The sequence below is a fragment of the Plectropomus leopardus genome, chromosome 13, assembly GCF_008729295.1.
Source record: "Plectropomus leopardus isolate mb chromosome 13, YSFRI_Pleo_2.0, whole genome shotgun sequence".
NCBI lineage: Eukaryota > Metazoa > Chordata > Actinopteri > Perciformes > Serranidae > Plectropomus > Plectropomus leopardus.
The window spans coordinates 27705000-27732023 of record NC_056475.1 but is presented as its reverse complement, the minus strand read 5'-3'; the positions used below and the strand labels follow the sequence as shown (position 1 = coordinate 27732023).

At 39.5% G+C, this 27024-nt stretch overlaps 2 protein-coding genes across 2 annotated transcripts in view; one reads left to right on the top strand and one right to left on the bottom strand.

Annotated features, from left to right (window-relative positions):
• LOC121952575 (lysine-specific demethylase 6B-like) overlaps positions 1 to 17123 on the bottom strand; it is a 33098-nt gene extending 15975 nt beyond the window's left edge. Inside the window, exons 1-9 of the mRNA XM_042499338.1 lie at positions 17095 to 17123; positions 14905 to 15034; positions 8578 to 8616; positions 6920 to 7043; positions 3556 to 3612; positions 3075 to 3294; positions 1692 to 1925; positions 1404 to 1559; positions 1022 to 1306 (exon numbers count right to left, since the gene is read on the bottom strand). Coding sequence (XP_042355272.1) covers positions 1022 to 1306; positions 1404 to 1559; positions 1692 to 1925; positions 3075 to 3294; positions 3556 to 3612; positions 6920 to 7038 — 1071 coding nt within the window. The 5' untranslated portion in view covers positions 7039 to 7043; positions 8578 to 8616; positions 14905 to 15034; positions 17095 to 17123. The remainder of the gene's footprint in view (positions 1 to 1021; positions 1307 to 1403; positions 1560 to 1691; positions 1926 to 3074; positions 3295 to 3555; positions 3613 to 6919; positions 7044 to 8577; positions 8617 to 14904; positions 15035 to 17094) is intronic.
• Positions 17124 to 22577: 5454 nt separating this feature from the next.
• LOC121953055 (endonuclease domain-containing 1 protein) lies at positions 22578 to 24460 on the top strand. The gene is made up of 2 exons (XM_042499985.1): positions 22578 to 22897; positions 23121 to 24460. Exons 1-2 carry the CDS (start codon positions 22601 to 22603, stop codon positions 23727 to 23729), a joined length of 906 nt encoding a protein of 301 aa, XP_042355919.1. The 5' UTR covers positions 22578 to 22600; the 3' UTR covers positions 23730 to 24460.
• Positions 24461 to 27024: the final 2564 nt, after the last annotated feature.

The window sequence follows — 27024 nt, the reverse complement described above, 5'->3', positions numbered from 1 at the left end:
TGGCATGCTGACTGCAAGGATGCCCACCAAAGCTGTTGCTGGTGAATTTAAAGAGCTGGGAGGGGGTTACGACATGCCCAGTCATGCAACCGTGTTGCCTCTCAAACCACAGCCCCTTCCTGCCCCCCCACCTCGACAGCTGATCCAAGTGGTTTGCGGAAACAAAGGATTTCTTAACAAACTGTAAAAAATTCCTGGGCTGGTGTGGTTACATGTGTTTTGCCGTTGTGTGGCTGGTTGGATGTACTGCCAAATTCTCAGGGATGCCAACGAGATCTGTTGCCCATGAACACTACTACAAGCTGTCTCCAAGTGGCTTTTTAGAATTTGGCAGCACAGCCAACCAGCCACACAACGGCAAAACACATGTAACCACACCAGCCCAGGAATTCTAAATCTAGTGTTTTCACATGCAATATTGTCTGAGACTAGCCCCTGAGATGAGCTTCTCTGAGATTATTTCTGACAGTTTGTGCAGAAATTCTTCTGTTGTGCCAACCAATTGCTGTATCAGCTGTTTGGATGGCTGGTCTCACACAATCTCACAGGTGAAGACACTGGATGTGGAGGTCACAGGCTGGTTCACAAGACAGATTAGATGGACTGACAAATTTGCAGAAATGGCGTGAAGACAGATAATGGCACTGAAATGAACATTAAATTAACCTGAAAAAAACTCTGGTAGACACTTCTGCAGTCAGCATGCCAATGGCACATTCATTTAAAAATTGTGACATCTGTGGAATTGTGTTGTTTGATCAGACTTTGCATTTTAGAGTGGCCTCTTATTGTGACCATCCCAAGGTACATGATACCGTTTAATCTGCATCTCAATATGCCACGCTTGTCAGGTGGATGGATTATTTTATAGAGTGCTCACTAACAGATTTTAACACAGTTCTGACCAAAATGTGAGAGAGATTTATCTATTGAGTGCATGATAAAAGTCTTGGCTTTTTAACTTAAACCAGTGAAAAATGAGGGCAAAAACCCAAGTGTTATTTAAATGTATGATTCTCACTGTGCTTTGTTTGTGGTGGTGGCTCCGTGAGTCCTTTCCGTCCATAGTGTGTAGCGGTGGGTTGTGCTGTAGGGCCCTGGGGTGGCCTGTGTGCCGTTGATGGTGGTGATGATGGTTTTGGTGGCTGTAAGGCACACGGGTGTGGTCTGCTGGTGAAGACGAGATTTTCCGGTCGACCTTCCCCCTGCTTCCGTGATGTGGTGGTCTGCTGCCACAACTCTGGTTTGGAGCCGCTAGGTGACTATTACTGAAGCCATGCCCTCCAGCTCGCTGTTTAGAGGTCTCCTACAAAGTTTGGAAGCAATGGTAGAAATCAACGATGATCAAAATGTTGTTGTTTTTTTTTCTGTTTAATTTTTAAATACTGATTATAGAAGCTTACCTGTTGCTGTGTTGTTGAGGTCCTGTGGTCAGAGTGGTGGATATGACCCGCCCTGTCATTAAGAGGCTTCCAGTCGTCTTGGCTACAGCGATGGTGGCGAGGTGGGGATGGGGCGTGGGCAACTAAAGGTAAATGCCTTGATCCAGGATGAGATGACTGAACAGAGAAGTATAAATATCATGGCACAATTGATGGGGGTTTTACCAACGGGTGGTGCTATTGCACAGAAATGAACAGGCCAGATAAGCGACTGTATGTAACAAAGGAACAAAAGTCAACAAAGTTTACCTGTTCAGGGCCAGAGTCTCTTCTTCTCTTGGCTGGACACTCTTCCCTAGAGAGTGGAGGTGGACTTTGCTGGTGCAGTTGCTCTCGCCGCTGGTGGAGGACCGGCCTTTTCCATGCTCCTGCTTTGTTGTTCATCATTCTATCGGGGAAGCTCCTGCGGCAGTCTGAGGGGGCCCAGCGTTCCATTGGGGATTGGAGGTCTCTGCTGTTGCGATGCAGACGAGGACCCCCTCGCTTACAGTCAAAAAAGAAAAAAAGGACATAAAAGAGTCACACTTCTAGTTCCATCGACAATTTTATTTTCAAAAGCAAACATTTTAGTCTGTTTTACTAAATGGTATATCATTTTACTATTTTGTATTTTTTAAATCTATTATCATACTTTGTGCTGTTATCCTTTCATTTACCTTTTATCAACTATTTAGAGAGTTAAAATTATTGTTTTGTATCTATAATAGTAATAACAACTTTATCTATATAGCACCTTTAAAAACTGTTTGACAGACAAAACAAAGGCAGGAACTCAGGGACTAATACAATAAAATCAACAAACATACAAAACAGATAAAGGTCTAGAAAAGTCAAACAAAAAGGCAAAAACAAGATGCGTATACAAAAGGTCAACAAGAATAAAGCAAATAAAAGGAATAAAAGTAATTAAAACAGGCAGATATCAAAAAAGGCAGTTAAAGTACTAAATGAAAAAAGGTTTGGAAAATATAATAATAAATGAATAAAGGATGATAAAAATAATATAAGAAGTAATATAAAAAGACAACATCACATTGGTGGGGTTAAAACTGATATGAAAAACAGATGAATGAGAGATATGTAGATGAACAAGTAAATCAATTAAAACGTAAAAAGGTGGAAAGAACAGGACATAAGGAGGACAGGGTACAGATAAATAGAGTGAGAGCAGCAAAATGAATAAAGGCAAAGATAAAAAAAATTTAATTAAATTAAATAAGATTTAAAAATAGGTTTTAGCCTCTGGTGTTTCCTCACTTATGGTAGCGTTTCCTCAGTTCCCAGTAGTACTCTAGTACTCTTATTTTAGTGCTTTCATCAATTAGAAAGTCTTGCTTTTTTTTTTTTATCTGTATGTGTGTGTGTGTGTGTGTGTGTGTGTGTGTGTGTGTGTGTGCATGCACACACACACGTACGCACGCACGCAAGCACGTGCGTGCGTGCGTGCGTGCGTGCGTGCGTGCGTGCATGCGTGTGTGAGTGTGTAGGGGGGACTTCTGGTTTTCTTGTATGAAGCACTTTGTCTTGTAGTTTTGTTTGTATGAAAAGTGCTATACAAATACAGTCTGACTGATTGGTTGATGAATACAAACTCTTTTGAAAGTAAAACTAATCCAGATCTGCAGGGCTCACCACAGAGTTGCTGACATTGTTGTCCCAGTTTGTGTAGCGCTCCCCTGGTCCTGTCAGGTAGCCACTGTTGGTGTCAGCTCGGCTGTGGAATGAGCGTGTGGAGTTGTGGTGCCAGTTCTGGGCCTCAAACGGCTGCTCTTTGCTATCCCAGAGACGTAGAGGCTGTCTGTGCCCCTTAGAAATCCCCTTGTCCTGGACATGGCTGAGTGTCCTCTCCCCCCTGAGAAAAACAACTGAACTTACCAACATGTATCAAGATGTGGAAACTTATTCAAAATTAGGATATTTCAGCATGACGGGCACAAATATGACTTGATGCACGAGGTAAATATTCATATTCATGGTGGACTGTTAAGCTGCTTTAGTTGTGTAGCTCTATTAAACCGTTTTAAAAATCCATACTCTATTCATCCAAGTGGTTCAGTAGAATACACTGAATTTTTTTGCAAAATTGCTCATATATTCATTCTGTTTTACTCACCTATTATAAAGACGATTTGATGGTGGATGATGTGATTGATTGCGCCCTCCTTGGCATCTGTGGGAACAAATAACAGAAATATAGAGAAAATGTGCAGCGTCTCAAGGCAATAATTCAGCTGAGTTAAAAAAAAAAAAAATACAGAGCATAAATAAAAGTCAGGTTGAACCAGGTTAACCGGCCATCACTCTCTCTTTGCCAGTATTTGCTTTGTATATATGCTCGCTCTTTGAATGTCAAGTTGTTCCATCGATGACTGATAATTTTGCAACATGGTGCGCTTCTTTTTAAGTGACTTTTAGTGACGTCTTTTTAATATCACATGAGGAAAATATTTAAATATATCCACTTTTGTGACAAAAGACTTTTTTGACCTCACTTGTTAACTTGCTAATAAAGATCTTTTTTAACCTTTTAAGCCTGAGAAAATTGGCTTGATTTCTTACAAAAACATGTAAAGAGCAGCTTAAAAAGAAATGGCCTAAAATTGAAAAATAAAGAAAAGAAGGAGTAAAAAGCAAAAAAACAAAATAATGCAAAAAATTACCATCTGTATATCGATTACTCAAAACATATTAACTGGAATTCATGAAGGAAACTTTCTTTTTCTGGCGTGCTTCCACGATGAAAGAAGAATCCCAAAAATGCAAAAACTCTTTATGAATGGAAAAATGAAATGGGGTCCAAATAAAAACAACAACAAAAAAAACTACATCAAAAAATCTGTCTATAAACTTTCACACAACTTGTGCAGTATATTCTAAGCCTTCTTTATCGAGTAAAATGCTCAAACATGTGTGTTTAAAAAACAAAATATGAAACACTTCCAACTACGAGTAGAGTGCCCTGAGTTGCCCTGTTAGACGTGTATATTGTAATGTTTAAGCAAAGATGTATGTGTTATACTGAATACTGAACATACAACTGGATAAATGAAACCTGGGTTATTCTGCTTCAAAACGTTTTGAAAGTGTTTCTAAACGGATGGTTTGATACAGTTCCTTGTTGTTAAATTTGGACCCTGATTACTTCAATTCACGAAGAATGTTTACTTTTTTTGGATGCTTTGTTCACTGTGGAGGCATGCGAGAAAAACAATGTTTTACAAACAAATTCAAGGTAACGCGGTGAGTATGTGATATACAAATGGTCATTTTTTTCAGGTGAAGTATTCCTTTAAATCAAAACCATGCATAACTAAGTCTTTAGTTTGGCCTTGAAACGAAAATTGTGGTGCTGTTTCTCAACTGGATTTGATCCCATTTTTTTCTTTTAAAAACCAACCAACAGCACTGTATGTTGCTCAGTGGAAAACCTGTCTATGGTGGCTATACCTGGCTATGCTAAGAGCTGCTTTTTTTTCAAATATAATTTACTGTTTATATTTTACTGATATATTGTACATCCTCATCAGAGTCACAATTATCACTATTACAGTCACCACAACCACATGTCTACAAACACAATCATGTTAATCAGAGTGACGCTCAGCTGCTGCCGTTCAATAGTCAGACTGAGGCTTCTCTCGGCTGAACAACTTGTAGTTTCATTCAGCAGAGTCCGACTTGTTTCGACTGCAGATGGGCTCCAGCTCACAGCTGCAGCCAGAGTAAGAGCTGTTCATGAATATGCTCATCACAGCTTCAGTTAATCAGTCAGTCTCTTAAAGTGGTGCTTAGCTTGAATCAACCCAGACAACAAAGGCTGAAGTCCCACCTGCTGGAGTGACCCTTGCTGGGGGAAGGTCAAGCCTCGAGTAGTGCCACTATCCACTCCCACTGAGCTTAAATCATTGTCAGGGAGGCTCCGGACATTTTTTCCCCCAACACTGTAGGTGTTGAAGGCATTTCTATTGTATCTGCTTTCTAAACAGCCAACAATGTCCCCTTTGACTTCTGTGAAGCTTATACTGACTTCCAAACAACCCAGAAGTCACAATATTTCGACCTCCTACTAGAAAAAGTTAAATGGAACGCCACTGACAGTTGGAGTTCCTACTTGTGAACTTGGGGCAAATTATGAACCCTGACTAACACTGGGCGGTGTTGCCTTGAAATAATATCACGCTATTTGTGGGCCATATCACAGTACACGGTATATATCGCTATATTTTAAATCTCCTCAAAAGCTTCATTAATGCTGGACTGGGCAACAAAATCAAATGTCATGAGATGACGAAATATGTAGATACTGATACTGTGACAATATTTTAGGGATGACTATTTTTGCTTAAACAAAATATTTAGACAAAGAGATTTTTGATTATCATCAGTAATGTGGATTTAATGACTTAAGTGGGTGAAGGCAAGTATTAGAACAAGTAGAACAGTCTGATAAGTTTAGAAAATTACATCACTTTACTCTACTGCAGCCTTTAAAAATCAGGAAAAGACAACACATATCATGACGATATCCAAAATCTCAGACGGTATGTGGTCTCATATCACGGTAACGGTATGTATCGTGTACATTGCCAGACCCTACCCCGACTTCAGCGCTCTGACGTCAAACGACAATGGTAGCGTCAATGGAGGCCACGGAGGCACACATTGTAAATGGTAAGAAATCAACTAAAAGGCAATGTCAAGTATATTTGCACGTATTTTATTTATATGATACTGTACATCTACTATCATATAGTAAATCCTGTTCTGCATGTAAACTGATGTCAAAATATGTCACCAATGTTATTAGGTAGCTGGTTATGGTAAACAATCTCCAAGCCCGATTTTCTCTGTACAAAAGTTAATCTGGAAAGTGGTGACAAATTTAAAAATGCCAAAAACTAAAAGGAAAATGTGATAAAATTAGGAAATCTACATTTACTGACTTTTGCTGATTACCTACCCGTGTAGCTAGACTGGAGCACAGTTAACAAGTAGGCTAACGTAGGCTATATTTATGTCGCTGGATCGGTGAAGAGTGTGCGATTTGGAATATCAGTAATGACAGCCATTCAGTGTTATCATCACACAAACATTAGAGTCTTCACGTTTTACAAATAGACACGGGAACACCAGTTCATCACTGTCTGTCATGTTTTTTCTTTACGTTTGGTGTTGTGCACCTGGTTGTGCGCTTGGAAGTCAGAAGCCGAAAATTTCAAGTGGGAAATTCTATCCTCCGACTTTGAATGGCAAGCAGCATTACTGTGGTTTTATTGGAAGTCTTGGTTGACGTTGACATCTAAAGGTCATAAAGCATGACCAGTTAAAAAATAAAAAAGTACACAGTACAATTAATACATTAGATGCTATATCCACTGCACTAAGCACAATCCAGTGTATTGCACTACTATTCTTTTAGAATTTAAAGATAACACTACAGAAAGAATATGTGTGAGTGTTGTGATGGTGCTGTTGACCTTTCTGTGTGGCTCCAGGGGTGACCGTTTACAGGAGCCCATTGTCCTCTGTTAGGTCCTCCAGCCGGATAGGAGTCCCATGTGTTACGGCCAGAGTACAGCTCTGCTGGGTGATACATGCAGCCTGGAAACACAGATGATAATTAATAAATAAATAAGTTAAAAACTAAATCAATATGAAATCTCATTAAAAAAAAAAACCATCTGAATACATAAAACGCAGTATGGAAGTGCTACCAGTTTCAACCAAAAGAATCTAAGCAATGGCAACCAGCAGTCTGCACTGAAGCTTCAGTTCCTTGATGCTTTATCAGGAGACTGCTCTACTTCCTTGTTCATTTTTTGAAAAAGGCCTACAGAAAGACCCAGCTGGCAATTTTGGTTCTAAAAACATTCTGAGAATGCAACCGATGCAATGTTTTAGTAATGTTTTCAGCGGGCAATGATGGACATTCATTTCAGCATTTTCTTTTAGTTCCCAAAATGTTCTTAAAATTAAGCTACCAATCTGTATAAACATCCTTTTTTCTTTTTTGTGTTTGTTAACATATCACATTACATTAGTTTTTTTAAAAAGGGTCTTTAACCTCAGGCCTCTAACATCTTCTGAACGTTGCTTTGAAAATGTTTTTCCTTTGTTCTCATGTAACATTGTGGGAATGTTTTATCAAAGAACATCTACGATCTGTCACCTCTCAACATCACCAGAACATCCTCCGAAAGTTGCAGTTTTAACATTGTGTCTCAGTCAGCATTTAACCTTAAAGGGACATAATTTGAAATGATAAACATCCTTCTTTGAGCTTTAAATTAAAGTGTTTTTTTCAAAACATTATTGTAAATTGTAGGTAATGCTAGCCAATGTTGTGGGAACGTTCTCTGCTAGCTGGGGAGTCCTGTACTAACAGCCTCATCCCCAGAATAAAAAAGCAGCACTGTTCATTTCTGCAAACCACAGATTCATTACATTTCTATGTTTCATATGAATCATATCAACTTTTCTAAAGTGGTGTATATATAGGTGTATGTATAGTACATGAGCTGACTTTTTTCAGACTCATCAGTTTTTTCAACCAGGGATACAGCCGTGAAATGCAGTTGTTTTTTAACCAAGACATCGCAGTGTTTCCTACTGGGACAGCGTCATAGAAGCAGTTGTATTTTAGCGAGTCATTGCTGCATTTCAAGCAGCTTTTTGGCCACCAAATGCAGGTGTTTTTTTTTTTTAGACCTGTCGTTATGTTTACATTCGGGAGAGTGACATGGAAAGTGGTTGTTTTCTCTAGGCCATTGCTGCGTTTCCTAAAAGGATAGTATCGTAAAATTTATTTGTGCGAAAATTATAATAATAATTAATATTTTATGTTGGTATGAAGTTAAGAAATCTCAAACTATAGTAGCCGGTGAACACTACAAAACACTACACTCAGCAACTCACACATGGATATATTTAGGGGGTTTGATGACACATTCTGAACATCTGCAATAACTGCTGAGCTTTGTTTTCACACATAATACAGCTGATAACAATCTACATCTTCAAATGACTGCTTTAATGTACGACTGTGATACTAGAAAGTGCTACAGTGGTTATACATGTCTGCATTTAAACAGCCATTCACACACACACAAAGTACAGAGACAGAAATTGTAGTTACCAGTCTTGGTCTGTGTTTGGGAGGCCCTCCACTTCACACCTGAGATCACAGAAACATAAATGTGAATCATTGCTTTTGTTCTGGCTGACCCCTTTTGGTGTGTGATTTACATCCTCAATATAAATGTCATTATGTGTATCTTTAATACATTTTTTTTCAATTCATGCTGTGTTTTCTGCAAAACTGTATCTGTTCAGCGGTCCTATCATGAGTTAGCCAGAGCTGCATTGTGCATTCAGCTTCTCTCTAATCACCGCTGCACAGCAGACACCACAGCCAGTGGCTATCCAAGAAAAAAAAGCATGGCATTAAGACAAAAGGCCATGGCAACATCACTTTACGAACAAAGGAAAGCAGAAGAAAAAAACAAAACAGGCTGGGCTGCTGTAGTGTTTTTATCAGTTTACAGTAAAAGCTTGTGATTATTTTCTTCTCTGACAGAACTCAGATCACCAGCACCCATCTTCCACCCAGACTCACAGTTCATCCTCAGCTGCTGGTTCAGTGCGCTTCATTTGCATCAACTTCCAGAGGTGCTGCGAGCTCGATGGGTTAGGTGTTTGGCTGCTTGTGTCTCACCAGAATTTCAAGTTCTTCACTTACTGTCTAATCACAATCCCTAATCCTTAGCCTCCTCTGCCTACTCTGCATATTTTTCTACTAGAGCTGTTGAATATAGTCATTTTTTTACCATGGGGCAGAAAAGAAGTCTTCATGTTTCTGCAAACACTTCAACAATCAGTACTCTGTGTTGAAATGACCTTGTAAAAGATCAACTATGCATGCTGGACAGAGCATCACTGCACCTCTGACAGGCTGCACCTCTGTGTGCATTTCCCACAGCTATTTATAAATACGATGACGAACTGCTACTTTTTACTATTTCCTTTGCGGCACCTTTTACATGTATGTGCCATACAGGTTTGTTCGTGGTGTGTAATAACCTCTCAGTGAGCGCTGGGTGAGCAGCCTCTTCAAGGGTCCATTTCCTCCCAGTTGCTAGAGCAACTGGAGCCAGACTGCTGTGGCTCTAGGCTTTTTAGAGTCAATTTATTTTCAGAGTTGAAAGAGGACACAAAAGACCTTTATGTACACAAAACGCTCACTGCTAAGATAAATCAAGACTACATGCTTTTATCCTAACATGCGCTGTTTGTATACCACCAGTTGCTAAATAAAGCTGTACAATGGACACAGCACGTCTGGTTATCCACACTAATCCTCACATCACCTCCTGCTCTGCTAAAATCTGCTTTTTGGGAGACCAGCTTTGGGAGCTTCTCCACTGATGCTGAAATAACATCTTTATCATTTGCTTTACAGCTTAAGATCTTGGGTGTATGACTTTATTTTTTATTTTGTTTTTTATTGGCAGCCAGAAGATTTACAAAAAATACAGTTACAAAAGCTTTACTTCAAGCCTGTTCTGGCAATAATAAATCACAGCAAAATCAAGTGCTTCAAAGTAATAAGTAAAAGTATGAGCCAAAAGACTAGTTAGTAAGTAAACAAGCGAAAGCACACAAGGATAGATAAAATTTAAAGGTTATATTATTAAAATAAACAAATTAAATGAAAGATATTAACAAGAAGAAGCAGAGGAAGAAGAGAAGAAAAAAGAACAGAAAATGAAAATTTCCATTAGATTCCTAATCAAGACAGCCATCTCTATTATGTGAAGGACTTTGATCAGTTAGGTCTCACATAAAGAGAGAATAAATTAGTTAAATTAAAAGAAATAAAAATAGGAAAAGTGAACAAAAATAAATAAATAAATAGATGTACATTTACTTGAGGCTTATTTTGTTTGTACAGGAAGACATTAGAATTTCAAAATGAAAATTATCGAGTGCCCTCCCCAATGCCATTTTCATAGGCATTAACTGCTGGTACAAAAAAGAAAAAACAACCTATATACATTACAGAACAACTGGGAAGAATGTTAATATTCACATAATGTCCAGGTTTCTCATCTAAAGTCTTGTCTTTGGGGTTTTATAAAGTCAGTCCATCTTGACCATATATATGCTGAGTTTATCTTGCTGTAATCTGAGGGAATATGTGAGTTTCTGCATAATATATGACTTTAATCTAAGACTATTCATACCAACTACTGCTTTCATTGTTTGTGTCTCAATTTTTCATTCCTTAGACAGTTAAAAAAACCTTATTGTGCTTTTAACCCTGAGTTGCTGATATTTGAGCAACATTACAGAGATAGCGGACAGACCATCTGTTGTGGACCCTCCCTGTTGCACACTGCTGGGACACACTGTTGGTACAGTACAATGTTGTAGGGGGAGCTTTCAGTCAGCAGCAGCAGCGTAAATTTGACTCTACACAACAATAGTTCTGTGCTTCCTATATTAAACCCATCTGCGTAGGGTTAATTCAAGACATCTGGATTTCAGCTCTGAGGCCAAATGATGTCATGTGCAAAAGGGGTTAAGTTGCTGTTGGGTTTACTGCAGCCTCGGCTACACGGTGAGATAAGTTTAACAAAAGAACATGCAGTGCAAACAATACAGTGCAATTAAGTGTTGTGTTAAATATCACAATGTTTAAGCTCTGTCCCTGACTTTATATTTATGCATGATGCTTTACAAACGCATGATGCTTTACAAATAAAATCTTACAGACGACCTATTATGCTCATTTTCAGGTTCATAATTGTAGGCTATAAGGTTTCAACCAGAACATGCTTTAATGGCCAAAAAATACTTTATTTTCTCTCACTTACTGTCTGTGTTGAAACACCTGTATTTACCCTGTCTCTGAAACGCTCTGTTTCAGCATCTGTCTCCTTAACTCTTTGAAACCGGGATCTACATCAGTTTTCTTGTGTATGCCTCAGATGCCTTCATGCATTTTGGAAAGAAATTACAATTTATGTTGTAATTTCTTGCAAAGTTGCTCATTGCCTTCTTCTCATCGTCTTAAAATAAATCAGGCCAAATTGCTTAGGTCATAAAGGGTTAAGCCCTTGTCCCAAAAAAAGTCCATTCTGATTGGTCAGTGTTTGCAGGTCTTCCATATAGATAGTCCTGATGAATGACATTTTTTCCATACGCTCATGCAGAAGTTAGCATCGCCCTGGTTCCCTTGACAAAAAGCTAGTGGGATTTTCCTTTGAGTTTTGGATTATTTCAGAAAATAAGCCCTGTGGTAAATAGATCCTTACACATTTTGTTCAGCAAGAGAATTTTCACAAATGAACACCACTTTTATGAGTTTTGAGGCCTAAAGGCAATCACCCAAGAGTAAAAAGCTACAGCAAGGCTATGAGAAATTACACCATGGTTGCTAGACTTAACATTACTACCACAACGAGACTGTAAAGCCATATTCTGTACAATGATGATGTTCTGTGGTCTCATTTAGCCACTTGTTAGCAACCACCTGCAGCTGGGGAATGGTTGTCACAAAGAATAGCTGCACTTTCTACCACAAAAAATCATCAATAAAAACTTCTAAGTACAAACTGACATGCTCCAGCATGAATATGATCTGAAATCAATAAGAAATTTACAACATCAGAAACAAAGATTATTTTTCCCTGAAATTAGCGTGCAGCTAAATGCACTATAGCAGTGTCTTACAGCTGGGAAACTATGCAGAGATATGACTGTAATGGAGAATAGTACCACTTTCTAACATGGAAAATCACCAATAAACACACAACCACACATGTTCTTTGTAAAATCTGATTGGAAATCAGGGACAAATTTACAACACTGACAACCAAAATAACATGTTTCCCTAACTTTAGCATGTTGCTAAATGAATTAAACAGTGTACTTGCAGTTGGGGAATGACTGTAACAGAAAATAGCTGCACTTTTGACGGTGAAAAATTATTGGTAAAAGCTTCTAAACACAACCAGACATATTCCAGCAAGAATATGATCCGAAATCAAGGAGAAACTAACAACCTTAGCAACTAAAATTAGGCTACATGTTTCCTTGAGCTCAGCATGTAGCTAAATGTACATTAGCAGAGTACTTGCAGCCAGGGAAAAATCACCTATTAAAGCTTCTACACAAAACTGGACATATTCCACTGTGAATAAGGTGTGAAATTAACAACATCAACCAAAGTTAGGCACTGCATGATTCCCTGACATTAGCATTTAGCCTAGCTAAATGTATGTTAGTAGAGTATTTGCAACCAGGAAATAATTGTAACAGGAATAGCATCACTTTCTTATGTGAAAAATCACAAATAAACGCTTCTCAACACAATGATATATGTTCCAAATCTTCAAGAAACTTACAACATCGGAAACCAAAGATTTCCATGTGTCCCTGACGTCAGAATATAGTGAAATGTATTTGCAGGGGAGGCTAATTACAGCTGGAGACTGGCTGTTATGGAGAATAGCTGTACTTTCTTCTGTGACAAATCAACAATAATATCTTCTAAACTCAACCAGACATATTACAGCAGGAATGTTATCTAAAACATCTCCAACCAAGATTACACGTTTTCATGACCTTAGCATGTAGCTACATATAGCAGTGTAGGTAATAAGCAGTTGGTTTTGTCAACTATGGTCTTGTGTCCTGACTGCAAGCTGTAATAGCCGTCTATCTATTTAGTTCAGGAGCTAGTAGCTGTGGTTAGCTCGCAAGCTGCTAGCTAGCACCCCCTTTTTGGAAAAAGGGGGTGCTAGCTTGATGTTTACGTGAAGAAAATGGTTCCTGTTGTTGTTTTCCTGCTGCTAGCACAACTGCTGCTTCTCAGACACAGACAGAGGCGAAGACAAACTTGCCCTCGGCATCTCATGTTGATTTACCGCCGTGAACTGTTAAACAGACCAACTAACGTAGTAAACGTAGTAAACATGCTAGCTGATAACCGGCCAAACTTCTTCTTCGTCTCCAGAAATGCACGTTGCATTGTGGTAAAGGTGGGTAAAATGTAAATAGGTGCGTAGAAACGTTCTTACTTCGCACACGAAATAAGTGCGCCCGCAAAATTACCGTCGGTTTCGTGACACGTGAGTACCAGCTGATTTTATTCTTACCTCAGTGCGTACGTTGCTGAATTAGAATCATTCTTAACTGGCAGGCTCGTGCCCGCAGCCTGAAATTGGCATACTGCCACGCCCCGTTTTCTCCATATAAGGATATCTGTTAGTCCTAAGGTGTTTCACGGAGAAGCGACAAGTACAAGCGTACATATTAAGGCCACACACACCAGTGCCGGACTGTCAGTGAGGGTGTGCGAATGTAAGGACAGTCAGAGACAGCTGAACAGCTGTTCGTCTCTCTCAAACACATTATAATAATAATAGTAATAATAATAATCATAATAATAATTAATATATTATTATTTCATGGCACTAATATTGGTGGGAGTAGCCATCATTACAGGCAGATATGGGACACTTGGTTTTTGTTGTGGAATATGTTAATTATGACAATATTTGGATGAAAAGCTGAGAATAAATTATGTAAAATAAAAAGTGTTTTTACTGGTAAATTTCTAAATTAATGGTTTTAGATCTTGTTGTCTATTAAAGCCCTTTTTTAAATGAATGTGGCTTTAATATGCTCCACATTTAGTTGTGAGGTGTTCGTTTACATTGTCTAAGACAGCCAGATGTTCATCGTTTGTGCATATGCATGGTCTGAGGAAGTTCTAAATTTGTTTGCAGACTACAAACAAATTCAGGTAAGAAAATATTAATGAATCACAGATTTGCACGTAAAACGTGAGTACACACAGTTTAAGCACAGATTTGTGTGTACCCACTGTTTGTGAATGAGGCCCATTATATGTACACTCAAATTTGCTGTGTATTGTGGATATTTTATAGTACACAAAATAATGAATCGTCACTATTTCCGTGACAGGGAACGGTTTCGAACACAGCTAGAATGTTCGGCACAGTAAGAAACCTGTGGTTTTTGCTGATAGGAATTATTTTAAAATAAGTTTTCCTCATTATTTGAAACTTTTGGCACTTTTAATATGAGCATCCATCACTGTAACACTATATATATTCTAAATCAAAAATGCAGAAAAGCATAACAGGCCCCCTTTAAATGTATTTTGCTGGTGGGTGATCAGTTGACACCTGCTGGTGGGATGAACTTGCTGTCTGCACCCCTCAGTCTACTTCCTCCCTCCCCCTTGTTGTCACCAAGGAAACCCCGGTCATCTCTCTGTCACCACAGATGGATTGCCATGCATCCATTCACGTCTCTGCTGAAACCCCCCCATTAGGCTGTCTAACCTTTATAGAATCCCACCAATCCTCTCTGCTAAGTGTAGATTGGAGACATGTATTTGTGTGTCTTGCATCTCTGTCACCAGTCTTACCTTGCAACAAGAACCGAAAGAAAAGGGGGAGGCAGAGTGTGGTCCAAATTCAATGATGCTGTCAGTCAGGAATAGCAGAGCAGCAGACCCATGCGGTCTCCGTTCCGTTTAAATAGACATCCTCCGCTCGCTGGCAAACACAGACACACATAGTAGAGGCAGTGAGGAAATGCCACAATCAGTTGGTGCACAGATGTACAAGACAGGAAAGGTTTTCTTGTCTGAAATCGAGGGCAGCATCTCTCCTCCATTAGTGCCATTCTCTTTCTCTCCTATCTATTGTCTCTCATATCCTACAACACATGCTTTCACACACATTTGCACTGTTGCAAGGCTGACCCTCTCGAGACAAAGGAGGAGAATGAAATGAGATGGGAGGCAGAAAGGAGAGGAAGGATGGGCCAGTAACCTCTGACAGGCTGTCTTTTCTCCTGTCTTTCTTCTTCACGGCCCTTTTGCTACCTTCACTAGTTGTTTCAACAAGGCCTCTTTTCTTTCTTGATACCCAATATCCCAACCTCCTTCTTTCTCTTTCAGGGTATGTGTATGGCTCTGCCCATGCCTCACCCTCCCTTTTCTCTGCACGCTGTGTCCCTTGTATCCCTGGCAACCGATGATATCATTTAGTCCAGAGCTGAGAGCAAGGCCTCCAGCAAGGAGGAGGGTTTGCGTGTGAGTGTGATTTTGACATGGTGAGAGCAAGGAGTGGGTTGGGGGGTGGTGGGGGTGAAATGGAGAAGGTCTACAGGATTTAATGTATGCTTTCACATTTCTGTTCAGCTGCTGCAGCCTTCAGCTGCTCTGTCAGCTGACTGAAAAAAATATTTTCTGCAAATATGCTCCAAATTGTGTCCTCATTTGGACAAATTAACTGTGTCAAATTCCTGTAAACCTCACAATCTCTGGATCTGCTTTCTAGCTGCAGTGAACCACTGCAGATGTGCATCTCTTGACTTTCCGTGTGCACATATGTGTGTGTGTGTGTGTGTGTGTGTGTGTTAACAGTAAGGATCCTATACCATAAAAGGAAGGATGGGCTGCAGCAGACCAGGCCTGTCTCTGGTGGTTCCTAGCTAACACGAGGAGCAGAGACATGGAGAGAGGACAGATGGAGACAGCGTGCAGACAGACAGACTCCCACAGTGTACGCACATGTATGATTTTATCGGATTCCAGCCTGAAATAGCGTCACCATCACAGCGAACGTACAGTATGAGGCGAATATCAATCCCATTTCTAAAAATAACCCCGCAGCCCTGCTTCCTCTCGCCTCTATCCCCCTTCTCCCTCTCAGCTTCTCCTGGTGTATGCTCCATAAAGCACAGCCCCTCAGAGGGGTACTGGAATGTACCAAGGCAAGGTCAAGAACAAGAAAGAGGGGTGTCTTTTGCAAACACTGGAAAAAAATGTGCAGGTTTTTGGTGAACAAAGACAATGAGGCAGGTTAACAGGTTTGGGAAAAAAGGATGCACGTGCGCGAGTGTGTGTCACACAGCCGGCTGGTGCTAGGAACGGTAACCTAGAATTTGCACATCCGGGTGCTTACCTAAAGTGGCAATCACATCAAGTGGAAATTGGGTGCATGATGTACCCTAAACAGTAACCCTAGATATCTTGTGTTTATTCTGTTTTAAACACACACTAAAATGAGTCAAATATTTGAAGTAACTCTTTTTTTTAAACCCCAACAAAGCAAAAAGGTCTCAGCAGGTCTGAGGTGAACTTTCAGTGCAGCTGAGTTTATCTGTGACACAGTTTAGACTCTAAATAAAGAATAATCATCTCACTCGGTCACACTGTAGCCTATTTACTACTGTACACACACACACACACACACACATATTCAACAGTTAAACCTCCCAGAGAGCACAAGTGACCGCAACAGTTCCCCTTCACCACATTCATTTCACATTTCTCCCCCTGCACTCTCTGTCTGCACGTGAGCACTGTGCATGTGTGTGTGCTTCATGCATGAATGTGCAGCCCGGTCTGCAGACACACACACACACACACACACTGCAGTATGTTCTGCCAAGACAGATTGTCCAGAACAATGACACACACACAAATGCAAACACACACACAGAACAGCAACACTTCTCCACTCTTCACAATGCATGTATTGTATTTACATTCAGCGACAAGCAAACAGCACCCTGCTCCTCTTTTGGTTCTTTTTTTTTTTTTTACCTCTTTTCTTTTTTTTGTCTTCGCTCTCTTTGGTCCACACTCCCCCTCTCTGCTCCCCTTTTCCTCCCTTTCACTCCTCGCCACCTCGATCCTCTCTCCTCTGTCTTCTTTCTTCCCCTCTCCTCTTCCTGTTTCCACTCCTCTCTCTGATGCTCGGGCTCTCGTGCACACCGATCCATGGGCAAAGAGCGACGGGGCGGGACGAGAGCTGTCAATCATGAGGCGAGAGCCAATGAGAGAGGGGATCTTATCTCTCACATTTTGCAGCGAGCTGGGAGGAGGGGAGAAACAGCAGACAGAGGCATGGAGGGGCTCTTTATTTCCCTTTTCCTCTGTGTGTGTGTGTGTACCTTTACAATATGTGTGTGTGAGAGAGTTGGAACGCGGCCAGTACAGTAGAGGAGGTGTTTTAAATTTCTCCACAGCTGTAAAAATAATCTCTTGGAGCTCATGCAGACATGTTTTTCATATCTCTGCAAGTGCTCTTTGCAATGTTGGAAAAAATAGGATATTAAAGGGCTATATTAAAGGATCCATAGTGTCAAAAAAGATACCATTTTATATGTTAATATGGATAGTGCATATGCCATTTCTGTAGTGTGTAACACCAAGGTGTGTCTCTGGATAAATTTGAAAAGTGAAATGATGATAGAGGGGTTGCAGCGTTGACTGAGCTCAAATGTCAAGTGACAGGATGAGCAGGGGGAGGAGGGGCTACAGTTCCAGGTTCATGAGTGAGGGAGGGTCTATACTTTGTGCAAAAACCCCACTCACCCCTTATGTTTTTTTCCACCAGTCAGCGACCAATAAAAAGCCGGCAGAGCTGCCGGTGCCCGGGTGCACGCTGAGAGCTAGAGACGGAGGCAGAGCGGATGAGGAGCCAGACACAGAGTGTGAGAGTGAAATGGTGGAAGCAGCCGGCTGACAGGTTTTTTTTTTTACCTCTCAAGTACCTTAGCAACAGCCCCCCGATCAGCGCAAACTCTATTGGTCAATGCAAGAGACATGTGGGTATTTGGGCCAATCAGAAGGCTTTGGTGCAGAACTATGAGAGTCCAGATTCAGAGGATGGAGTATGTGCTAAATTGAGCCCCCTGGTGGTTCGGTGCAGGCCTGGAGACTGTCTTCTGGAGCTGACATGAAGCAGCATCTGGTCTGTCTCATCAGTTGCTATGAGAAACCCAAAAAAGCTGTCATGGAATGATGCAGCAAATGTTTTACAATATCACCCAGTACCACTTAAGACACTGTTCTTGATCTAATGTTCATGTGGATTTTAGCAAAAGTTACATTTTTTCATGTGTTTTGAAATTTGAAGTGACATCACTTTTCTTGTGCTGCTTTCAGACACCTTTATAATGATAATAATAACAATAATAATTACTTAATTTATATAGCACCTTTAAAAACAGATATTTAGAAAGTGCTTTAACAGACAAAGCAAAGGCAGGAACTAAGGGAATAATAAAATAAACATCGGCAAGCATGCAAAATAGAGAAAGGTCAAGAAAAGTCAAACAAAGAGGCAAAAACAGAATGCGCACAGAAATAAGTCAACAAAAAAAAAAGCAAATTAAGGAAAAAAGTAATATAACAGGCAGATCTCAAAAGGCAGTTAAACTACTAAATAAGTAAAGTTTTTTTTAAAAGAAAGAAAAAAAGCCAGAAAAGACGAAAACATATCCATCTTTATTAACTTAAAATCCTTCATTCATTAAAATGAAACAAAAACAACCAACCTCTAAAAACTGTATTGTAGAAATGGCTTTAAACTGGTTATAAAGTCATTTTATGACAGCTATTTTTATGCAGACAACCTCAACCCTGACACATGTGCATAGGGGGTATGATGCCACTGACAGCCAGCAAACAAATTACGTGGAACGTATCCTTGACTAAACTTACAGATTTCTCTGGGTTTGAACATCACTGGAAATGTTTTGGACAATGTAAGAACACAACTCAACAAAATAAGTAACACTGTGTAGTTGCTTTTAGATATTTTGATGTGAAAAAGTCCCTAATTATATCTTTATATAAAAATATAATAAAAAACACTGAATCATGCTGATTACTGAGAAACATACACCTACACATGAGTTTTCAAAACTGAAATACATTAATTTACAAATCTAAAACAACACAATATTTTTTTTTTCTCAACAGGCTACATTTATCACAGGAAGTGAGAACAAGCAACAAACAAGTCTACACTGCCTCCCAGTGGGCAACATGTATTATTGCATGATGGCATACTGGATTTTATGAACATGCAGAACATGTAGCACTCATGAGGCAGCTGGCAGCCACGTGGGTACTAAAATAAGTATATTTTTTAGAATTTTTATATTAGATTGTCATATTATCTATTTTATACTTATATTTTTTACACCCAATATATTAGTAAAATATTAATTTTAATTAATTTCTAATTAAATCTCCCAGCTTTCTTCACTAATGGGTTTATTCCAGGTCAGTCAGGTGTGTCTTTCCACTAACATATAATAAGATTTAATCACATTTCCAGTCTGAGAAACACAGAGCTATGGGATTTACTATAATGTCTGTTAAAGATTTTGCATGAGAATTACAGAGATAAGCCACCACAACAAACAAACAAATAAAAGAAAGACATCGGCTCAAATCTGTAACAACTGTTTGGAAAAAAACTAAAATCATGACCAGTACTTGCATTTAGTATGAAAGAACTGATCGGCCTCAGCTACATAAGTTATGATTGTCATAAGTCAGGATTAGATCAGAGAGGCAAGCTGGTCCCTAGATGAATAACCACACTCAGTCACTCAAATTGACTTATTAGGACAGTGAGGGATTGTTGCTCCAGCTAATCTGACAAACAGTCACTATTTGCATGAGAGCGACTTGAAAAGAGGGCAGTATACTGTGGAGCAGCACCAGACACTCAGTCCATTGATGCACGGCAAGTTTTATTTCCCTCACATTTCACACATTCACATCAGTGGTCCTCAGTCTGTTCTGACAGAGTCTACAGCTCTACTGCATGGGCTGCAGTGCCCCTTCATCACTACCATCGGTCCAAATGTATTCATTTACACTGGATGTTATTTAACACTATCGATTATATAAAAGTGGATGTTGTTATGATCTTTTGAATATATCGATTGTTTTTAGCAAATTATTTCCAACTCAATCGTCACAAATAAAATGCTGGCACAGTACATTTCTACAGACCATGGCTATATTATGTTTGCACATTATTTTGTAGCTAATGGGTCCTCAACAGGAGGGTCTGTGACCCCTTGGGGGTCTTACTGCAGGGGGCGCACCAAATTACCTTTTGAAAATTTGAATTCAGTTTAATTAATTTATCCATCTCCCAGTGACTAAGTAAATTCATATAGGCTACTTTTGAAAAATTGCTATGATACATGATACATATGAAATGTAATGTATCTATGGTGTGTAAACACATCCAATACCAACATTTCTTCGGATGTCTAAGGTTTTTGTTTCAACTATTTGATGAATTAATTTCAGTTGACTTTAAGTGAACACTCCAGGTACTCAATATGACTCAATATATAGCAACATTTTTTTCCTTCTTATTTTTAAGCTACTCCACAGTTTTACCTCATACCCAACAGCTAGTTAACAAGTGCCCCCTATAGGGCTTGAGAAACCCTGGTTGGGCATCACTGATTGAAATGATTATCCCCTTTCAGAGCATATAATAAGATCCAGGACAGAGGCAGGACACGGAGGGCCAATCAATCAGTGACCCTTTTTGTTAAAGGACAGTCAATGCAACCATTGAGCCACATGGCCTGTTGTCATCCACAGATACTTGCAAAGCCAAGAAAACATGCACATGTCCCCTGCATTGCTGGAAAGAGAATTTGTGAAATGTGTCCAAGCTGTCATGAAGGACTAAAGACAAGACAAACTTTGGAAACAGGAAGAGAGTTTCAGATGGATTAATTGCTCTGTACACAGTGAGCTGCCAGAATAAGTCAAGCACCCATTTTGGCAGAACATTGAGCCATTTGCTAGAAAATAACTCTACTAATTCATTCTACTTCATGGCAGATTAAGTATCTTCAGTTTCTATGGAGCATTGGGTCATTTTGTTATTTTGCGTCCTTATATACATTCTCTTCACAGTTAGTGTATATACAATTTTTGGTTTGGATCTTTGATTATATAATTGTAAACGTGTGTGTGCACTTGTGCATGGACGCTGTGTCTGTACGTCGTAGTTAAACTTTATTTCTTTATCTTAATTCATGCTGAGTAGCATAGTACCTCTGAAGCACACTGGTGACTGTAGGCCTTTTGTTCATCACTGGGACAGATTAGACAGTTTTGCATTTTACTATTACATTGATAGCACGTCTCTGAATGTCCCATTTCAATGCCCCTGTGTTACATCATCACACTCTTTGAGAGTGAATTGCTCTCATGTCTTCCTCCACAGAGGGAAGAAAAGGTATCTTTCAAAGCCAATGTGTTTTTGCAAGTTATTCGGGGCAGGTAGACTTTATGTTAGATTTTATATTTTGCACCAAATAGAGCCTTAACAGGTTGTTCAGGTTAGGTATATTGGTTTTGAATTCCTTGAGGTTCTATGTTTAAGATGCGATGCAATGACATGGTAAACATAGTGATTATATTCCTCCTCGAACCAGGCAACTTGCACTTACAGTTTACATTATGATGCCACAGATGAATTTACCTTTGACCTTTTAGATATAAAATGTCATTGTTGAATTATTCTGTTCTTTCAGACATCTGTGTGAAATTTGTCATAGTAAGTGAATGAATTTAGTTAAGACCAAAAACATGTTTTGTGAGGTCACAGTGACCTTAACCTTTGAAACTTCGACCACCAAATTCTAATCAGTTCATTCTTGAGTCTTAGAAGAACTTTAGTGCCAAATTTAAAGAAATCCCCACTAGGTGAGATATCCTGTTTGTGAGACTGTGACGGACATGGTCACAGTGACCTTTCAACACCAAAATCTAATCAGTTCATTACTGGGTCCAAGTGGACATTTGCTGAAAATTTGAATAAATTCCCTAAAGGTATCCTTGAGATATCGTACTCGCAAGAATGGGATAGACGCAAAACTTGAAAACATAACTTTTAAAACGTTGACATTTGACAGTACTGTCAGCACCGTTTGAGAAGTCAGTGGCCCAGTATCTTGTTGCTTCATCATTTAATGGCACCATTAATACAATATAATGATCCCTATCCAAAAGGCCAAACAATAACCTCATTAAGATCTGATGCGTACAAAGCAGTCAATGAAGGCCAGTGTGTTACAATTCTTAACAATTCTTAACAAGATTGTATTCACTAGTATTTTAGACTTCTTCCACAACCACGTGTCAGGAGGCCTCTCTTTTAGCCACACATTTATGCTTTGCATATCTGATTTCTCATAACCATAACTGCAAACAGTTCATGCCATTGCTTTCCAGAAGCTTCATCATAGCACACAGTGAAGAGACAGTTCTGAACATGTTACCACCTCCAGTTTTTGCTCTTTTGCTGGCCTGCTTTTTGCCTCTAATGTCAGCAACAGTTGTTCAAGATTTCAATCACATAGAGCGATGCAAGGACTCTCTGTACATGGGGACACCACCGCGCGGGTTCACCGACATCAGACTTAAGAAGATCTGCCAGCGATACGCGGACAGACCTCGCTATGTGACGCTGTACGACCCCCAGAAGCGGATTCCAGTTTATTCAGCTTATACCTTCAAGAAAACAGAAGGAGACAGACGTGTGGACTACCCTTGGATGTATGAGCCACAGGTAGGAGATTTGTCTTTGAGGTTTGTTTTTAAAATGCTTTCATTCATAAAGGGTTTAACCAGCTAGCTCACACTGAAACTCTCTTTCAAAGAGGATGCCAGCAGCTGAATTAGTCAATAGGTCTCCTCCAGAGACAAAGAGGCTTCACAGACATGACTGGCTTTTTATTATTTCCCAGCATATGAAAAAAAAACCAACTCTGAGTGCTCTTGTGTCTCCCCAGCTGGCAGAAATCGATGGGAACGGAAACATGCAGCCCTTCCCAACTGGCTACCTCCACATGAAGTTTGAGGACAGCCAGGCGGTCCTGGATGACTACTCTGATGTGGTCCTGTACGAGAGAGGTCACCTGAACCCGGACCAACACCAGTCTACGCCACACGACCGGGCTGCAACCTACACCCTAACCAACGTGGTCCCAGAGATACGCGAGTTCAATATTGGGCCTTGGCGTGAGTATGAGGAGCGAATCAGGGTCCGTCTCAACAATTTCTGCCGTGGCACAGCCTACATCGTGACTGGAGTGACAACCAGAGGTAACATGATCCGCCGGAACAACCAGGACCGTGTGGCCATCCCCGAAGATGTGTGGTCCGCTTACTGCTGCACCGACTATGACCGCAACGCACCACACGATGTTCGCATCCGCTTCCCGTCCTACGGAGTCTTGGCCAAAAATGCCAGAGAGGGCAACAGCGTGCATGAGATGCCGGTTCAGGAGCTTGAAATCTTTTTGAAAAATAATCTGGATGTTGACCAGAACCTTCAGATCTTCTATGACAACTGCATCTCTCCCTCACCCCTCCCTCTGTACCTCCAACATACCATCTGATAGCTTCTACCTACTCAAAGTGGTAGATGGTAATGGTAGAAACACATTTGTGCTTTTTTTGTGCTAAAGAGTAATGCAAATACCCAATTGCCAGGATAAATGTTGGTATTGTACATATCTGCAAACCATATAAAACTTGTACATTATTATGTAGCGGATTTGGTAAAACTTGACCTAAAATACCCACTCTTGGTGGCACAATCATGGCTGGACATGCTTCCAGTGTCTCGCCTAGGTGCTGTGACCACGCACTGAGGACAAATTTTTGTTGGAAGGAAAATCGGGTTGATGGCGATTTAAATGTCTGACAATGTAAGAAGTTCGCATAGTGCAGACTTTAACATGATGTTAAATGACGTTTTGCAGATGTTTGTTTTAGTTCTCCATACCTTATCATTAAATGTCATTATTTTACATCAAAATGACATTGACATGAGTGAGGATGTATGATTTTGGTTAGCCTACTTAACAGCACAACTTAAAACCAACAAAATATCAGCATCATCTGTGGTGGATTTTCTATGTGAAACTAACATTGGCATTAGGCGTTGTCTTGACATTGAAAGCCAAAACGTATATTCAACATAATGACTTCGGTGGCCAGCTGGGCTAGGTATGAAACATAAAAATGTAAGGTTTCTGTGGTTTTCAAGAACATACGATGCCAACACTTTCTTCTGCTGCCCGAGCTGAATAATCTGATAATAATTTTCTCTAATGTTTATTTAACATTTCACTTGTAGCTTAGTAAGTCTTTGGGGGAGGAAGGTGGAGTTGGTTGTACTCTTTTTGGTGATTTTTTTCTTTTATAATCTTTCCTTTTCACAAAAATAAAAGTATGATCTTCTCTCTTTTACAGGAGAGCTGTTCTGTAGATAGAGGGACAAGGGTGTAATATTGCTATGTTGAAGATTAAACAAAAATGTAATTCTATAAAATACCTGAATTTAACTAGTCTGTGTTGTGATTGTGTTATTCACTTGTTCTTGTACTTTAAATTCTTGCAGAAATTCAATATAGAGCTGTGGTAAGCTTAGAAAATGCTTCCTTTTATCATATTTTTAAGTGAGTTTGAATGCCGTGTCAGTTATGAAAATTGAATTTGACTTTTATGGCTGTCTGATGGGTTTTACAGTCTTTAATCATTTAGTAAATCGACTAGTTATAAAAGTCTTTTGAATATAATAAAAAATCCATGGACAGCTGCATCACTCGTTGCAGAGTTCTTTAAGTTTTTAGAAAACCAGCAAGATTTTAGAATTCACAAACTTTTAGCATTTTAAAGACAGTGAGAATAATATTTGGGTATCCAATAAAAAATTGAAAATGTTCAGATATTACCTCTGTGAATATCACATCATAAAGGCGCATTCAACTTTTCATCATTTAAAAAGTGTTTTTTTTTATTTCATGTGATGCTGAACATATCTTCTTTAAAGATTTTCAGAGTGATGTTTCTATTTGTAATTCTGAAGATGAAGATGCTTTTTGAACTGTTAACGCATCATCAGCCATCATCCCAAAAATGATGGGATTTTTTTTTAAACTAGAGCCTGGTTCATTCTCTGATGCAGCAGGCCTTTCTGATTTACTATCGTTGCATACTGCCATCTAGTGATGGAGGAAGAGCAGGCTGCCTTCTGTGTTCACTGCTCATGGGGAACCAGCAGATCATTATTATCTGCAAAGGTAACTGGATTGAGGGTAAAACATCAGTCTTTTAAAAAAATCTGCAATTTATTTATGATGAATCTGCTTAAGTTATAACAAAAGTGATTTTGATTAATACAGTGCACATTAAGTAGGAGAGTTATTAGACAAAAGTGGGTCTAATAACTTGCTTTTTATTGCAGCAATTATTTAAGCCAGGTATTCTAAACAAAATGCAAGTATCTAATATTTCAGATATGAAAAAGTATTAAAACTACAGTGATTAAAAAAAAGATGCATTGTAATCCAAAAATTGAAATGAAATAAAATAAAATAAAATTAGATCAAATAAAATAAAAACTCAAAACTTCTGGCATCACAGCTGCAGGCAGAGTTTGCATATATCATCATGATCAATCTTTGTTGTTTTGCCATTGTAATTAACTGGCGTCCACCTGTGATACTTATATTGCCCAACATGTTAAAAGATCAACTGATTAGAGTGCAAACTGTGACTTTGGAGGAGAGAGTGGTTCAGTGTGGTAGAACAGTGCTTATTCAGCAGAGATAACACATGAGTAAATGTATCCGTGGCCAAAAATAAATATTCAATTATTTCCACATCAGGGCTTGAATGAACGGAAAGCCGTGCATTAGCACAAATGCTTCATCCAACAGCACCAGTGCATCAGTCTGCTCCAGTGTATTTGCCATAATATTGATTTATTGTGTACAGCAGCTGAACAAACACAGATCAGAGGACAGTCCTCGCCATAGAACTGCTGCTGTTATTTTAGGCTTTGAGATTCAAATCCTCTCCTCTGGCGAACTGTAAGGCCTCGTGGAACAAAAGTCAGAACTCAGTTTTTGTTGATTCGGAAATGAAATCATGGGAAGCTGAGCATTAGGATGATACATTTCATGATAAATGCCATATGCTTAAAAGCAATAACCATATAAAAAACTGTTAATGATATCATTTTAAGCCTCAATTTTTAACTACAGCAATAAACACCCTGGTTCCCTCTGTCTTTGAGCTTGTACATCAGTTTTGTCTTTCTCAAAACATAAAAACAAAACACAATAAAACAAACAAACAAATAAACAAAAACATCTCTCGTGCTCCAATTATTAATGTTTTAATTATTGTCAAGTCAATCAAATAAATGCATCTAAGAAGAGTGGCTCACACTGACAGACCCAACCAACCAACCAACCAACCAACCCACCAACCGACCAACCGACCAGCCAAACCAACCAACCAACCAACCAACCAACCAACCCACCAACCGACCAACCGACCAGCCAAACCAACCAACCAACCAACCAACCAACCAACCAACCAACCGACCAACCGACCAGCCAAACCAACCATCCAACCAACCAACCAACCGACCAGCCAACCAACCAACCAACCAACCGACCGACCGACCAGCCAACCGACAAGCCAAACAACCGACCAACCAACCAACCGACCAACCCTAAATTCACACAGTAGAAGACTGAAAGGCCGATTGCACAGAAAAAACAGCTGGGAGTGCATATGGAGCAGGGTTGAATGCAGTTGGTGACCAAGCCACAGATGAAAAGTAAGTGTTCACTGGAGATTAAGCAGGTGGTCATAATCACATTAAAGTTGCTTCAT

What these genes read in the sequence shown, in the direction of transcription:
- LOC121953055 (XM_042499985.1), top strand. Translation starts at nt 22,601, where the DNA reads ATGTTACCACCTCCAGTTTTTGCTCTTTTGCTGGCCTGCTTTTTGCCT. An exon ending in CTTGGATGTATGAGCCACAG is followed by an intron (nt 22,898 to 23,120) that starts GTAGGAGATTTG and finishes GTGTCTCCCCAG; the next exon opens with CTGGCAGAAATCGATGGGAA.